At 33.6% G+C, this 16,860-nt stretch overlaps 1 protein-coding gene and 1 long non-coding RNA gene across 7 annotated transcripts; one reads left to right on the top strand and one right to left on the bottom strand.

Moving 5' to 3' along the window:
• The first annotated feature begins 985 nt into the window (after nt 1–985).
• LOC114880838 (ras-related protein Rab-23) lies at nt 986–16,858 on the top strand. 5 transcript variants are annotated; one of them, XM_029197277.2, is made up of 6 exons: nt 986–1,312; nt 5,486–5,607; nt 10,599–10,761; nt 12,715–12,794; nt 12,873–13,066; nt 15,737–16,858. In XM_029197277.2, exons 1-6 carry the CDS (start codon nt 1,280–1,282, stop codon nt 15,865–15,867), a joined length of 723 nt encoding a protein of 240 aa, XP_029053110.1. In that variant the 5' UTR covers nt 986–1,279; the 3' UTR covers nt 15,868–16,858. The 5 variants fall into 5 exon arrangements, with proteins under 5 accessions (XP_029053110.1, XP_029053112.1, XP_029053115.1 ...); XM_029197279.2 differs by lacking the exon at nt 986–1,312 and adding an exon at nt 3,330–3,694; XM_029197282.2 differs by lacking the exon at nt 986–1,312 and adding an exon at nt 3,713–4,203.
• On the bottom strand, nt 5,617–12,963 carry LOC114880842. 2 transcript variants are annotated; one of them, XR_003790174.2, is made up of 3 exons: nt 12,862–12,963; nt 5,994–6,195; nt 5,617–5,878 (listed from the first exon to the last, which is right to left on the bottom strand). It is a non-coding gene; the product is annotated as an uncharacterized LOC114880842 (long non-coding RNA). The 2 variants fall into 2 exon arrangements; XR_003790173.2 differs by lacking the exon at nt 12,862–12,963 and adding an exon at nt 9,591–9,772.
• Nucleotides 16,859–16,860: the final 2 nt, after the last annotated feature.

Raw genomic sequence — 16,860 nt, forward strand, 5'->3', positions numbered from 1 at the left:
TTGAAATTGATGGTAATAAGAACTTTAAAAGTCGTTTTTGTAGAATATGTCAGGTGATTTTGTACAAAAACAAAGTTTTATATAAGCATATATTTATATTTTGTACAGTTTTATTTGGATGTAATCAAATGCTCTTTTATATATAGGTTTCATTAATACATAAAATATTTACATAATTTTTATATAAAAGAAACTAATTTGTTTATTAACAAATTTTTTAATTTAAAAATCAGAGGATATACTGATGTATAAGTATTAATTGTGTGAAGTATTGTAATAATCCTCTGTGTCAAAAATAGTTTTTGAAAATAAATGTAACTGCTGTAACATCGTTACTGAAATAGCATTATCATTAAAATTGTTCGTATATGAGTGTATTATGTAATAACTATTATATACAACTTTATAATTTTATACGTATGCATACATACAGTATATATGAACATTACTTGTGTAATTACTTATACATACATACTATACATATTCATACATCGCATGTTCAGAAATATTACAGAAAGCGATTCTAATTTTCTTTGTAATTTTTTACATTCCTTACTACTTTCCTTTTTATTTTTTATATTCTTTATTCACTTTCCAAACATGTTTCTAACACACATGTTTTATAGATTAAATTATTTTTTACTTATAACATGGCTTTTAATAAATTTAAACTGTATGTTTTGTTTCTGGTAGTAGTAGTATATTCTACAGTGTAAATATTTTATAAATAAAGGAAAGAAACACTTATATACATCAAACTTTAAAAGTTTTGTAATATTTGTTTAGTTTAGATGTTAGAAAAATTGATTTTAGGGGACTTCAATCTGAAGATTTCCATTTTTTCTATGTAAGTCATCAAATCATAAGTTAAATATTCATAATTTATACATTGTAGTTTTAAATTTTGTCAAGCGGTTGGCAATCCATCTAAGTGTTAAATAGGAAAGTTACTAGAAAAGTTACTAAAAAGTTAGTCTCGGCAGGTGTTTCGTACAGGTGTTCAGTCAGTTAGTGGCGCGTATTCGCGTGTCCCGTGTAATTCGTAGTCTTATCGTCGCGACAGGATATTTGCTTAATGTTAATCGCGTAAGTGAAAAAAACGTGTGCGAGTTTTATTTGAAATTCGTAAAAATGCTTCGGTCCTGGTGTAAGGTGATCAATTTAAAACATCGTGAGAGGTGATCGTTGCTAAGAGTAAAAATTTTCACACGAAAGATCAGCGGCAGACATCGCGGGATATATTGTAGTTGGATATTATGCTAATCACGTTACGGTCAGAATGCGAGAGGAAGAACTCGAGATATCACTCAAGGTGATCAAAAAGTCTAATTTTCAATTTCCCTTTGACATTATCGAACAGAAAATAGTTGTTCCTTATTTATAGTTGTGCTAAACAAAACGTTTGTTAGCGCATCTTGAAACAGGTATTCGGATACGTTAAAGTAGCCTTCATAAAAGGGAAATGGATTACTTGTTTATGTGAAGCGTAACCACTCTTAATTGAGCGTTCGCTTTTTATTTTGAAATGGAAAATGATCGAATTACACTATTAGAAAATACTAAACATTGAGTATTTTCCAATCAATGAATCTATTTCATCGAAGTTTGCGTTTCAAATCAAGTTTCAGAAATGCGTATGCGCAGTGACAGATCTACATTAAATGTATACACAATCGAACCGGCAAATATAATATAGGTTAGGAATATTCGTCCCTTTTTTTTTAAATAACTGATAATTAATAATTACAGATACTCAAAGAAAACAGTATAATATACATATTATTTATAGTATTTAATTGCTACAGATAATAATATCGTATTAATTATAATAATTATAGAATAACTTATAGTATTTGAAAAACTTAACAAGAATATATTTAATAATTTTAAGTTGTTTCAAATATCAATACAGATAGGTAATATGAAATGAAAGTTAATTTTTTTTCAAATCATATTATTCTAATAATACTAGTTACAAAGAAATACACTTCTATTCGTAGAGAATAATAATATAATGAAAATTTGTACAATATCGTACGATCATGTATCGAGAACTGCGATATATCTTTCGATTGCTATAACGGTACTAACATTTTCATAGGCATGTGCTCATGTAAAATCACCTATTACTTTTACTGTTCTTATTGTCGATAGTTGAAAGAACCAGTGCGTACAGCAGTTACTTTTCTTTTGAGTAAAGACTGCGCTTAGAAGGATATATAATCGTTAAATAAATCAACGCAGGTACTTTCTCGATGCTAAAAATCGATTATGCAATGTAGAATGTTCGATTCGATTGTAAAATCGAAAGAATGCGCTACAGGTCGCGGATAAAATTGGAAAGAAGGGGAAATTCGCTTGTTTCAGAAATTCACACGATTAGCATACGCCGGTTTAATTAGCGTACCGCTTGTTTTCCTAGCTGAAAATTGTAATTGACTGGATTTGAATATAGAAAAGTATAACGAGATATAACATCCTATTACTTTTTCAATTATTATTAACGAAAGGTTCGTTTAATAATGATGAATTCTATTTATTTCGACAACCTTGATACGAAGAAACGGTACTGCTTTCAGTTGAAATGTTTTCTGTGAAAGCTCTTATTTTACGATGCTATAAAAATTCTCAAGAATGTTGTATACTTAAGCAGCCTTTCGAGTTGCTACAATATTCGAATCTCTTATAATTTTTCACTTCTTCAGTTGGCCTTGGAATTTCTGAAGATGCTCGACCTAGAAATAAAAAAATAATTACTGTTACATTATAGCTCCCTCGATACCATACAATTTTTATGAATAAAATTTCTTTTCGTATTTTTAAGAATAACGGGAGAGTTATTGACCCACACTTCACGTGAGATGATATCTATGATAATTGTATCGTATCAATATCAAGAGCACTCGAAATAAATTAAATCGTGATTTTAATTATCGCAGGCTTTCATGATTTTATTCAAACTAATTATCCACTTAATTAGCAATGCTATTTAATATTGGGTGATGATGGTGTTTAAAAGGATTTCATTTTGTATTATTACCGACGGATGATATAAATTATCGATACTTTTTTAATGAAAATACTGTCATCGATTGATTCCCTAGTTTTATATAAGCCTAATTGGTAGATGTAACCGCTCCGACCAATCACACGTCACGGTCGCTGTCACGTGTGAGTTGAGGTGAAGCAGGACCAATCAGATTGCGTTATTCTCGTGGGACTTCGTGTAATTCGTGGACAGTATAAATTTTGAAAAGGGGGAAAGAATACGTTTGCGATTCACTGTTATAATATAGCTCTTAACAGGAGCTCGATCTTGACGACCGGTTCACGTGGACTCGGTGCCCTTATCGACTTAACCTAGTTCTTGCTTTAGGCGCACCGTTATCTCGATTTTGGCAGAATTATTTAAATGTACGACACCCTAACGTAACGGACATGACTTCGGACTTTTTAACAGATTTCTTCGCGCAATGATATACATGAAAACTTCCCGTAGACGTAAGAATTTGTAGCTTCGTATAAGTCGGTTGACTGGCGCTACGAGATAGAAAGAAAAGTGGAATCAGATAAAATCTGCATTTTAATTAAACCAATACTTTGCGAATGTTTGTTTCCTCGACGGGCTACATAGACGTTCAACAGTAATATATTTAATATAATCGGGGACATTGATGGCATACCTATGATATTGGTGAGAGTGTCTTCATAATTAAGCACTTCCTCGGTTTCTTCGCCTGAAATTATAGTCGACCAGTAACTGTACCTGAAAAACTGTTAATCCACCTGAAATCATAAACGGCATTCGTGCGAGGTTCTACGTTCCCCGTGTCTTTGTATTAAATAAAATAATCATTTTGCTAGGATTTTTATGGTTAACAAAATCTTTCATAACCTTCTTTACTTTTTAATACTCATTTAGCGTCGAGGAGATGTTACAGTTTAATAATGAAAATTTATTTGGTAACCTCTTTTGAGGGTTAATATTATCCACCGTGTAAAGTGTTAGATCGTAAATCATCGACAGGGAAAATAGCATCGAATCGTGTCCTAAATCGCTGAGATCCATTACTGTCAACAGCAAAACGATTTTATACGCTGTACAATAAACTTTAATGTTCGACAATATCGTCGATACGTATTTTACAATCTTCTATTGATATTCAATGCTTTCTTACGACGCTTCATCGATTACTTTACCAGGTATGTACCTCCTCGAACACATTTTCTTTTCTGCATCTATGTTGGAATCGAAGAATGAAAACACGTATCGAATATGTTTAATGGGAATTATGATTTATTGCTGGAATTGAATAAAGAAGATTTTCTAATGATTCGAGCGACGAACAGACGACGGTTCAATTAGAAATGCTGTGGCAAATGGAGATATGAAGAATGAGGGAAAGTTTAGAAAGATCTTTATGAAGGATGCAGGAAGAAATTAGGTCAAATATGAAATTATAGATAATATCATGTTTTTTTATTGTAAGAAGGTAAATTAAATAATACAGGTATTGGGTGTCTTATCTATTACAGTATTGGTCTAAGTCTAGTTTCATTATATTTAAAGATTAACCCTCGGATGGCGGACCATGGAGAGAGGCTCAATTTTACTTTAATCTCGTATTTCATATTATTTTCCTTTCAAAATTAGTATTGGTCTAAGTCTAGATTCATTATATTTAAGGATTAACCCTCGGATGGCGGACCATGGAGAGAGGCCCAATTTTACTTCAACGCGTTGAACGCCACAGTGAAATGGGGTATTTTTTATGGGACGTATTAAAACTCTAATTATGATTAAGGATAGTAATAATTAATTTTCAAATTTCAAGCTTTCTATTTGACATTTCACATTATTTGTACCATAGCAATATTACTTAAAATCATGGTTTTCTATTGTTTTCTTTTAATTATTCAAGCGTGTGTAAGTTCCGGGGCCGGTCACCATTGACCCCCATGGCGTTATTATTTTCATTTTCTAAATTTCACACTGTTCCTTAATATATGAAACTCTTTGTATTCAAGAATTAAAACGCTATTTTGAGGTATCTATTTAAATGTACCGACGTTTTGGTCCTCTCCAAATAAAATTTAAACCATATCTCCATAACAATTGAAACAGGAAATGAAAATAAAATGAAATCGACAGAAGTGATTTTTAGCCAATTGTCTGACATGAAAGTTGCAAGAGATATTAACTGCAGAACCCGTACACTTTTTCTTCCCGATGTTGACCTGCAGGCATAGAAAGTCAACCTTCCAGATGATCGTGCGTGTGCGCGCGGCTGTCTCTAATTCGAAATTGCTTGTAATAACAGACAGTACCAGATACATCATTTGCGACGAAATGATTTATTGCAGCCGACAGTAACGACAGTTTAGTACGATCAAGAAATCACGTAGTTTTTCCCTTGATCATTACGTTTTATGTTCTTCGAGTTTTTTTCCACCATTCTAATTATCTGGAAATGTTTATTTACAGGTGGTGATAGTCGGTAACGGTGCTGTAGGGAAATCATCGATGATCCAAAGGTTTTGCAAGGGTACATACACGAGAGACTACAAGAAAACGATCGGCGTGGATTTTTTGGAACGGGAGATCGAGTAAGTTGGAAAATATAAATAAAGAGAAACCATTTTATCATACTTTTATGTAATCGAATCGCGCTAAACTTTCTATCCTTTGAAATGAACGATTTAATATTTATCAAGTTGTTCCATGATGAAGTATGATTGTTTCTGCGCGAACAAGCCGTATCGACTAATTAATCGTCCATTTTGTTGGCAACAAATTTCCCTGTTCATCCAGGTAGAAAATATCTCACGAATGGTGGGAATATTAATATCCGGAATGAAATAAGTCTCTCTTTTCGTGCTGTTAAAAGTATATACATAGTAAGATAAGAAGCTGTGATGTCGGACGATAATTAAAGACTATATAGTTAAAGAAGAATGCATAATAAGTGCATTCTATTCGTACGTATACGTACCTTCCAGTTAATTACTTTCCACGGGACGACGCGTTGCCTTTAGTCATCGTTTTATCATTTTTCATTTATTTTCGAGAGGCCGACAATACCCTTTTCGTTTCGTTCCGATCGTAAAGCTGTACAAATAATTATAATCCTGTTATTAAATTCGTTAGCGAGTGCCCATTATTCCTCTGATCGCTAATTTAACAGAAACTTTATCCTGTAAAGAAAATTCCATTCATGTAAAATTATAAAGAGCGTACGAATATGGAATACCCAGTTCATTTTTTAGATGTACAGAGTTTCAGAATACTCGTAAATAAAAAGATCGAACATAGAAATTTGCAGAATGAGCTCTATAAATATTTTCAAAACTTCTGCTTTTTCCAATTTTTCTAATTGATAGTAAATTCGGCTAGTAATACGAGAGAATGTTACTTTTGATAAAAATCAAGTTATAAAATTAAGATCATTGATAATGATAAATGAAACATAACAGAACTTTGAATATAATAAAACAACCGCGATTAAACCGTTTATTTTATTTTCCTCATAAATGGCATGATAGGCACTAAATTCATAATTCGCATTTACAATCTTCAGAGAAACTTTTATCGCAAGATATGCACATTTTATATGTTCGTATGTTTATTTTATTATTTAGTAATAAATAAGACTTGTTGTAAATCAAGTATCTCATATTTCTACCAATTTATCATTTCACTATTATTATTTATCATAATCAAAATACAAATACTTCAAATATTCTTTGATATACTAATACTATGATCATTATAGTGTAACTTAATCGTTCTGCTTTTCTAAAACTCGCAAAGTAAATCAAAATAAATTTCACTTTAAGAAGCACACGTAGGAACTTTCTATCACGACCAGAAGTTAAAACGTTTGTTAAACAAAACAATGATACCTAATCAAGAATGGTTCTCATAGGTGAGTATTTCACTCGTCGTAATACTTGATATACAATCATCGTTAACCTTTAGACTGCCAGGATTTTAAGAGCTTTATTCCCTTTAGTAAGTTTTAAAATTTTATATATAACATATTGTGAAGTTCCGATCACAGGTAGAGACTATTTATATTTAGACTTTCCGGCAGCTAACGGGTAGGAAAAATGAAAAATTCTCTATTTTCCCTAAAAGTCTGTTTTTATAGAGTTTTGGGGTTCCGGAAAACGATGGTGAAGTTAGTTTTTTAGTACAATATCAATCATAGTGTCCGTTCGTCTAGTGAAAAAGCACTGACTTTGGAGTCCAAGTTTAACCGCAGCAAATATCATAAATCTAATTATTTAATAAAAGCGTTAAAGTAATTAACATAATCATCTGATAAAAGCTTTCGAATATTCAATAATTTAAAATTCGAATAATTTATTTGAAATTATAAAATACACTAGACGAACGGACACTATGATTGATATTGTACAGTCGACTCTCATCCCTATTTTTTATTTAAAAAAATTTTTTTTTTTTATTTATTTCTTTCTATTTTTTTAATTTCTTTCTTTCTATGAATGATTATGAATGTTTGAATGTGCTGCTCCAATTTAGATTTTCCGGCAGTCTAAAGGCAGGGTTGGGAAAGTTACTTTATCAAAGTATCTAGTCATAGTTACAGTTTTTTCACTAAAAGTGTAACTAGTTACAGTTACAAGTTACCAATTCTAAAAAGTAACTCGTTACAGTTACAGTTATTGAAGAAAAGTAACAAGTTACTTGACAGTTACTTTTTTGGAATAAAAATAAAAAATAAAAACGTGTCAAAGGACCCTGGATCACTGATAAATTTATTTTCTTGCTACAATTATAATTCTATAAAGTAACGCATAATACTCAATAATACCCAATATTTTACTCAAAATTTTAATAAAAGTTTTTATTGCATTTTAACAGTATTTGGTATTCAATTATGTCATCAAGGAGGTGTCCTCTTATGTAGTGCCGTGTTATATTTTATAAAATGTTTCTTGATTGCACTGTAATCGTTTAACATACATACTGATATTGCAGTTACTCGATTTTAAGAACCGATACAATTCTTCTTGTACGGACTCAATTTCTTTAGTTTGCTTGTTAAAAGCAAAAAAGTCGAGGTTTTGTTCAAGAATTGGGGAACTCTCAGTAGAACGTATTCCTAATAAATCTTCTAAATAGGGACATTTTTCGTTTTATTATGAAGATCGAAATATATATAAAGTAACTTTTAAACTAACTACTAAAATAGTTACTAGTTACCAAAAATATGTAACTAAGGAAAAAAAGAACGAAGTTAAGTTAGAGTTACCGAAAATAAGTAACTTAAAAATAACGAGTTACTTCCCAACCCTGTCTAAAGGTTAAAAGTATCAATACTACGGGTTAACTCCTTGCCCTACAACATCCTGTCATATTCGTGAGGCAATTTACAGTTAAAATGTGTTAAATTTGAGTTTTTAGTTTAATTCTAATTATAATTTGCTCAGCCAAAGATCATGCTATGTATGCATGATATTTTATTTATTTGTTTTAAAATTCAAGCAATAAATAGCTCTGTTTGACGCATCCATCAAAAAAATCATAGGCGAAGGGGTTAAAACCTTGGTATTTCATATTTCTACCCTATCTCATACTCGTACCTTCTCTACAATTTCTAGGTCCTTGAGAAATGTACTGGCCTTTCTCCTCTCATTTTGAAAAAAGAGAAAAGAAAATAGAAGGCTGTCGATCAGATCGTATGAATCGTTTCAAGTTTCAGCAAGGACATTCGAAACGAATCATGTATGCACGTTTAATGAATAAACAGAAAATCATTGAGGCATTTTGTACGGTGTATGGTGTTCATAAATTATTAATGTCGAACAATAAAAGCGAATAATGAGTGGATATTGGAGCAGTTTCGTTGAATCGCGGTTATGGAATGCGATAATGGATGATCGCGAATCGAGTTACGGGTTCATTTGGAAGAAATGCGGTCGAGTCTTTCTCTTTTTCCTTTTCACGCTTCTTAAGTAGATCGTTGATTTAAATTAAACGGTGCATCGTACGGTTTGTTAGTTATATACGAATATCGATACGACCGGTGGCTTTCGTGAAATTCAACCTCCACGAATTTATTCCAGGGAAACGATAATAAAAAGGTAATGTAAACGGTTCATGCATATGCAACAACCGTAACAAGAATATTTCTATACCTATATCACGGTAACCTTCGTCACGCCATACTTTTCGCCGATTTTAATTAATTTATAGGTCGAGGAATGTTAAGAGTACATATGTGAAATCAATATTAAGAGAATTTATATTCGTAATAATTACTTTAATATTAGAATAGAATTGAATTTATTTTTTAGAATTATAAATTTTAAAAATTTTATCCTACTCTTGAATCTGCTTGTCGTCGTTATCTGTAGAAATGGGTTCAAAATTTCCAATAAATCGTTCATTCTTTATCAGATTTAATAAAAACTTGCACCAAACGATGTAGAATAATTTTATACATAACCAAACAGTTGTCGAAAATAAAGCTAAATCTCTCTTGCTCTAAGATCTTCGATTAAAAATAAAATGAAAAAATCAGCCTGATTGGCAGAAATGAAAATTACGCGTATGTACATACACAGGAATCACAGGTGGAAAGACCAGAAGGCCGGCACAGTTTCGTAAGTTACAGCGCGTAAATCATCCGAATGAGTTCCCCGTTTACGAAACAGGAGGCTATCATGTTTTCAGAAGCCCAGACGTGCCGTAATTCATGTCAGTAAGTTCCCGTTCGCGAAGCAGGAGGCTAGCGCGTTTCCAAACAGCTGGTACGCGTAAACGACTACGGCTACTGTTTTTCACCTTCTCCGAATATCAGATGTTTCCATAACCCGCAAGATTTACCTTAATATCGTAACAAGGCTTATTTGATCTTTTTCGGTCAAAAATTACCGGATAGACGATTCCTTATCCCTGAGAATTCCCTATCCTAGACTCCGTCCCTATTCAGGTGAAAAGGTTCGGAAAAATTTCATTTATACTCTGTCCAACGTAAGAATAACCTCGTTTCGCGCATGGGTTGAATGACAGGAGGCGCAACGACGCGACGTCCGAAGCCCCCACCTAACCGCACACGTTCTTCTCTTTTTTCATACGCGGTGACAATTAATTCCTTTTACACCGATATCGCCCCCAATTTGGGGGCGCCGCAGCCCGGTGTCCCTAATATTTATTCATTTATATCCGTTTAGATTAGTAAATCTGCTATGTAGTTTAACAGTTTTTACAATCTAACTACAGATTCATCGTTTCATATTATTACCTTGTCTTTTTTTCTTAAAAATTTTGAGCTCCTGAATAGACGCCACGATAATCTTGCCCAGGGCGCCAATATTGCTAAAATCGGCCCTGCCGATAGGGTTCGATTCGCGACTAATCGTATGCACCAGATCGGCACAGATCGGTAGGTAATGGTGGGGGGTGCGCAGATCGGTCGAAAACTGGTCGAGAACTGAGGTTATTCTTACGTTGGACGGAGTATAAATCAACGTATCCAGGCGTCGAATGCCCTGGAAGAGGTTATCGATGACCTCTCAAGGTCACTTATCAAGAATTCCCTAACTAACGTTTGTCTCTCTTTCCACAGGGTGGACGGCGAGGACGTGAGACTGATGCTATGGGATACCGCGGGTCAAGAGGAATTCGACGCAATCACCGCTGCTTATTATCGCGGCGCCCATGCCTGCGTGCTCGCTTATTCAGCCACCGACAGAGATTCCTTCGACGCCATTCCTTCGTGGAAGCTGAAGGTACGACTTTGAGAGACATACACACAGTCGTGAACCGGTGCAAGCACGTTTCCGTAGGTAGCCACGACGGATGGTGGAATGTGAAAGTGAAGGTGCCATTAAAGCAAGGGCTGATTTTAAGTCGTTCCACGGTTGTACGTTTACCACGGATACCGTCGCCGCAGCCTTACATCATTTTTGCCAACTAATGTACATACGTCTTTCAGTCGTCCGTCCATCGACCAATTAGGGACACTCGTTATGTTCCTCTGAGATATTCCTGACGATGTAGTTTATTGTTATACCAACAATTTGTAATAACGATATTTGTCTTTTTAACGCATGGAAAGCATTGTATAGAATGAATGGCATTTTTGGGCAAAACATATCTTAGGCATTCTATGAAATATCAAACGACAAACGGGCAAAGTATAAAATACTCCCGCTAATAGTGTTTCTAATGTCACGTGATATTTTCTTTTTTTCATCTATGTATTTTTAATGAAAGCCTTTTCAAGTTTTACTTTTTTTTTTTAAGAAAGACGATTAAGTGTAATTCTAAATTGAATTCTTTCCTTTCTTGTTGCAGCAAGTAGGTTCATATTTTATTTTCTCTTGTTTTCCTCAATAAGAAAGTCCTATACTTTATTTCTATTTTAATACTTTGCCTAAATAGCATTTCTCATTCTATGTATATAACTGGCTAGGAAAAATTAATATAATATTAAAATTCGGATATTTTATACTTTGCCCAAAAACGCCAGGCATTCTATATAATGCCTGTTTTTCATACATAGCCGGTAACATATACAGGGTGTCTCTTTTCAATTCCATGTATGTCACAAAGGATTTATTATCTTTTGTTTTCAAATTTTCAATCGTATATCTTCCTTGAATTATTTTCTTTTTCTTAATATATTCTATCAGTTAGTATATCAACATCCTGTATAGAATATTCTATTTGACGAGTTACCAGGTGATTTACCCTACTATTGAACATCTTTTTATTGCATTTTGGTAGCAATTCTGATGATAAGTGTATAGAATCTATCTGTCTTTCCTTTACGATCGTGTAAAACGAGTTTAAAGTAGAGAATGCACGCGATTGTTGTAATAGCTGGCAACTGTGATACCTTAAATGTATACTCTCTCTCACAGGATGGTAGTTTTATATGGTGTTTCGTTTACGATTTCTTTCTTGCGCGGCGCACGTTAGGCAAAATAACGTGATATTCTAATGAGGCGAATGATCGAAATTTCATCGATGTAAAACCGTGTACACGTCGAAGGTGTATTTTTATCAATAATTCAATGTTACCCGTAGATGCGATTCTGATCGTCGTTCGAGATCATCGAACACGCTCTCGAATTCCTTTCGTAGAAACTTGTATGTTCGCTTGTTTCTTTTTTATTAAACTCCGGAGAAACAGACGAGAAAGGTGTGTAACTGCGGCTGGAACGAGTACAAATCGTCGCGAACAGAGTTGTCGTGATTGATCTGCTTCGACACTGTTATTTCTCCGATGCCCAGAGATTAATTTTAATAACTTAGGACGGTTAAGCGGTGTAAAAATAATAATTTTTTCATTTGTCAACGCAATCGCTCGTTTTCTTCTTCGCGTTTCGAAAAACATTCTCGTTTGTTTCTTTCAAAGGAGAAGATACATTATCTACAATAATGAATCAAAATGAAATCTTTTTATTTTTTATTTTATAAAAAAAAAGGAGAGATTCAAGAGGGTCATTTAATTCCTAATTCTGCTTGCACCCCTTGCAATTGCTGAGAATGCAATTTGATGCTAATTGTCATACCCGTTTGAAAGAAGTTGCAGCTGCAATTCAGTATAGAATAGAAAGATTGTTACGCGTACGCGAAATGTTCACAAAGATCGTCTAGTTTGTTAACATTAATTAGAAAAACATCGAATCCGGTTTCGCATACTGATAAAGGAGCATTTTCTTTCTAATTTGCAGGTGGAAAACGAGTGCGGTGAAATTCCCACGGTTCTTGTACAAAACAAGATGGACCTGGTTGATCAGTGCGTCATTGATCCGTAAGCGTAACTAGCCTAGCTTCTTTAATTAGCGATTCGCGATTTCGCGAAATCTCGAGCGAAATACCATTGTTCCAGGGACGAGGCTGAGAGGCTCGGTCGTGCCCTAGGTTGTAAGCTCCTAAGAACATCCGTGAAAGAGGATGTCGGTGTTATGAGCGTCTTCCGGCATCTGGCGTCGCGATGTCTCCACGAGATGCGCCGCTGCGACGACGATTATCAAGACGACCTGAGATTATACTCTACCGGGCCTAGATCTCCTTCTGTAATAAGTAAGTGATAAAAAAAAAAAAATTGTACTTTCATTGATCCGTACCGAATGAGAACAATACATACACGGTGTCTCATAAATCCCGTAACACCCGGAAATGAGGGGTTGCTAAGGCGATTCTGAACAACTTTTTCCTTTACCAAAATGTTGGTTGAAGCTTCGTTTTTGAATTATTAACGAAAGACACTGGCCAATGAGAACGCGCGCTCAACCACGAGAGTGTTGGCTCTGAACCGCGCTCGGTCGTAGCCGTGAACAAACGCGTTCGTTATCCATGAATAACGAATAATTCTAAAAAATTGGGGTTTTTTAAAAAATATTTTTATAATCATACTGTAGAAAATATGCCTACGAACGAATTTTTCGAAATTCGTTGACTTAACAAAGATATGAAATCTGAAAGAAGGCGATACACAGCGCGTCAAACCGGGGTTTCAAAACTTTGAACGCGTTTCTCTCAGATTCGTGTTTTTCTACCTGGTTTACGCGATAACTCCAGTTTTAGGTCGAGTATGGAGTCTATACTGAAGGTGCAGCTTCAGCGCACCTGTTGTTATCGTTGGAACTAGAATTATCCTTAACAAATTTTTCATTTGATTTTTAGAACCTTACAAGCAATCAGCAAGTACTGCAAAAGTGTAACAAAATCTTTACAAACCCGCCGTTTATGCAATTTTCTATTTTTCAACTTGATACTAGTTCCTACAATAGCGAAATATATAACAATTAGTAAGAATTTTGAATTTTTTATTTCGGACCACCGGAAGTGACGTAGTCACCATTTTAGTAAACCATTTGAGTATGCTCTTTGCGCATGAGTGCAGTTCGCGGAGAATAGAGCCGCCATTTTTACATATGTGTGTTTAAAAAAATTTACAAATTTAAAAAAATTTACAACAATCACAAAACTATGTGTTATAGTTTTTTTATTTCAAATTCATGAAAAAACCGCCGAAAACAACCAGTCACGCCAGACGATCCCCTTAACACGTTGAATGCCACAGTGAAATTGGGCATTTTTTATGGGACGTATTAAAACTCTAATTATTATTTAAGGATAGCAATAATTAATTTTCAAATTTCAAGCTTTCTATTTGCCATTTCAAATTATTTATACCATAGCAATATTACTTAAAATAATGTTTTTCTATTTCTTTTTCATTTTTAATTATTCGGTAACTTCCATGGCATCCAACGTGTTAATTTAAGACGCATGCTTCCCTCGATACCCACGCTGTACCAATGCGTTTGTTCACAACTACGATCGAGCGCGGTTCAGAGCCAACACTTTCGTGGTTGAGCGCGCGCTCTACGTGCCCTCTCATTGGCTATAGTGTTTTTCGTGAATAATTCAAAAACGAAGCTTCGACCAACATTTTGGTAAAGGAAAAAGTTGTTCAGAATCACGTCAGCAACCCCCCATTTCCGGGTGTTACAAGAATTATGAGACACCCTGTATACTTAATTTTACACATGGTAGATTAGATATACAGACGACTGACCAGTTGTTTAACCTTGTAATAGCCGTAGAAAAAGAACAGTGGTCTTTCTTGGAAACTCTTCAAGAAGATGCATAATGTATTAACTGCACCGGATACGCACGCTTTTGCTTACAGGTTCAGTTAATCCTGATGCCTTTCTTCGTCTTTAACCCTTCTAACCCGGCGGCTCTAAATATTGGCTTATGCTTTTCTTTATTATCAACACTAATTTATGATTATTTTTCTTCTGTCACTCTTTCTGACTAAATCTGTCCTTTCTTTCACCAGTGAAATATTCGCTGAGCATTTTGAAGGTTAGAAGAAATTTTTGGACTGGGGAATGGATGAATGTTGGCTCAGATTTAGCAGGTGATCTACCTTGGTTCGGTATTTGATCAACGATTATAACTTCCTGTGCAGAGAGGCACGCAATGGACAATCTAGCATAGAGTAGAAATGAAGAAAATTGAAATTGTTAATAGAATTAAAATTTCTTAAGTACCAGAATATTTTTTTAAATAATCAGAATTCTTTTCTTCATTGGTCAATAAGAAATCTTCCTTTAGAAGTAAAACCCTTTGTCTACTATACGTTCCGGTAATGTGTAAATACATCTTCCGATCGCGTGACCGTAACCATCGATCTTGATTCTTGAATAACGCTACCAGTGTATGTGTGCCTATACACACACACAGAGGCTGGATAATATTTTTCAAGTGCTGTCGGACGTTGCCCAAAGGATGGACTGTTCGCTTTGTGTATTAATAGTTGTAGAGGAAGAGAAGGATTTCAAAGAGAATATTTTGAAATATATTAACTCCTATCAAGCGGATCTGATGAACTCAGACTTCCTATTAATTCTGATTTAGAAAAAGTGTTGATACTGGATAAAAGATGAAGAATCATAAAAACTTACGATAAAGTGTTTTATTAGGCGTAACAGTTTGTTTTTATTAACATAAATTATACAATTAATAGTCTAAACGATTACAGCATGTACAGATAATAGAATACACTAATTATAGCATACAGCTACCTTATACTATTATGAAGATAAAATTGGAGTGTAAAATATTGTACTATAAAGGAAACGGCTAATTATTTTTTTTTAATACAGACTGCAGTATCTCGACTGATGGAAAAATATATGTATGTATGTGTATGTACATTTTATTTATATTTTGTTGCAGGTGCTTTTAGTCCGAACGGATCCACGTGTGGCCGGAATACAGGGAATGGTACCATAGTTTTACGGCCGGGTGCCAAGACAAAGAATCACAAAAAAAGGAATTTCGTAAAAAACGCTTGTATACTACTTTAGTCTTTTTCGTAGATAAGTACATACGTGAACAATTGTAACGAGTACTTTAAACCATGTACAGACTGATATTCATACTATTTATAATGATGTAAGGCTCTCTTTTTAATGGTCATTGCGACAGCGTACACTAATTGGTTTAAACATTTATTGTTATCAAACAAGCACAGCATACAGTATTGAAATTATAATAGGAAGATGAATAAGCCGCATGATTTATCTTCAAACAGTATTGCTATGTCAGTTAATTTGTGATACACATTTTCTTTGATAGAAGAAACGCGATCAATTAAAAATATGTTAGCAGAAATTCTTTCATTGAAAAGGGAAAAGTAAATTATATATTATAGAATTCTTAAAGTACATATGTATAAGTACAAAGCAAAAAAGGACGTTTTGATAATGTTACAAGCAGCACATTTCATACTGAAACATTAGAGCATTTTTATACGTTGTATTTTATTATTATTCAATATTTTTAATCTTCTCAGAATTTTGCAACATTGTGTACATACGCGTAAAGTCATTTTAAAGCACATTACAGTTTTAAATTGTTATGCGTACAATTTTTTACTTTCCAATAGAATACTTTTTTACCTATGCCAAGTTTTTGTAAATATATGATTTGTATATGTTAATGAACGTTAAAAATCAATATAATGTCTTTTTATATGTTGAGTTACAGACTGAATTAAACAGCTGTAACAAGTGATCAGTAATGGTAACAATAATTATTTTTCATCTAATTGAAAAATTATTTTAAAAAGTTTCAAATTATTAGAAGAAATAGATATTAATTTATGTGTATCGATATAACGGCTAACCAAATATTCTAGTTTGTAAGAAAGAAAATATTATGTTGACAAAAAATACCCTTTTTTTTGTAAATGATAATGATAAAATATGAATAAAAATAAAATGTTACGATTTTTAAATAATCTATTTCAAACGGTATTTTACAAATAAATGCCGAAAAAACACGAAAGACCATTCTAC

This window comes from Osmia bicornis, chromosome 5 (assembly GCF_907164935.1).
Source record: "Osmia bicornis bicornis chromosome 5, iOsmBic2.1, whole genome shotgun sequence".
NCBI lineage: Eukaryota > Metazoa > Arthropoda > Insecta > Hymenoptera > Megachilidae > Osmia > Osmia bicornis.

Bases quoted from the DNA above. Each gene is read 5' to 3' on its own strand.
- LOC114880838 (XM_029197277.2), top strand. From the start codon at position 1,280: ATGCGAGAGGAAGAACTCGAGATATCACTCAAG. The intron at 1,313-5,485 runs GTGATCAAAAAG...GTTTATTTACAG, and splicing joins AACTCGAGATATCACTCAAG to GTGGTGATAGTCGGTAACGG. The intron at 10,762-12,714 runs GTACGACTTTGA...TCTAATTTGCAG, and splicing joins TTCCTTCGTGGAAGCTGAAG to GTGGAAAACGAGTGCGGTGA.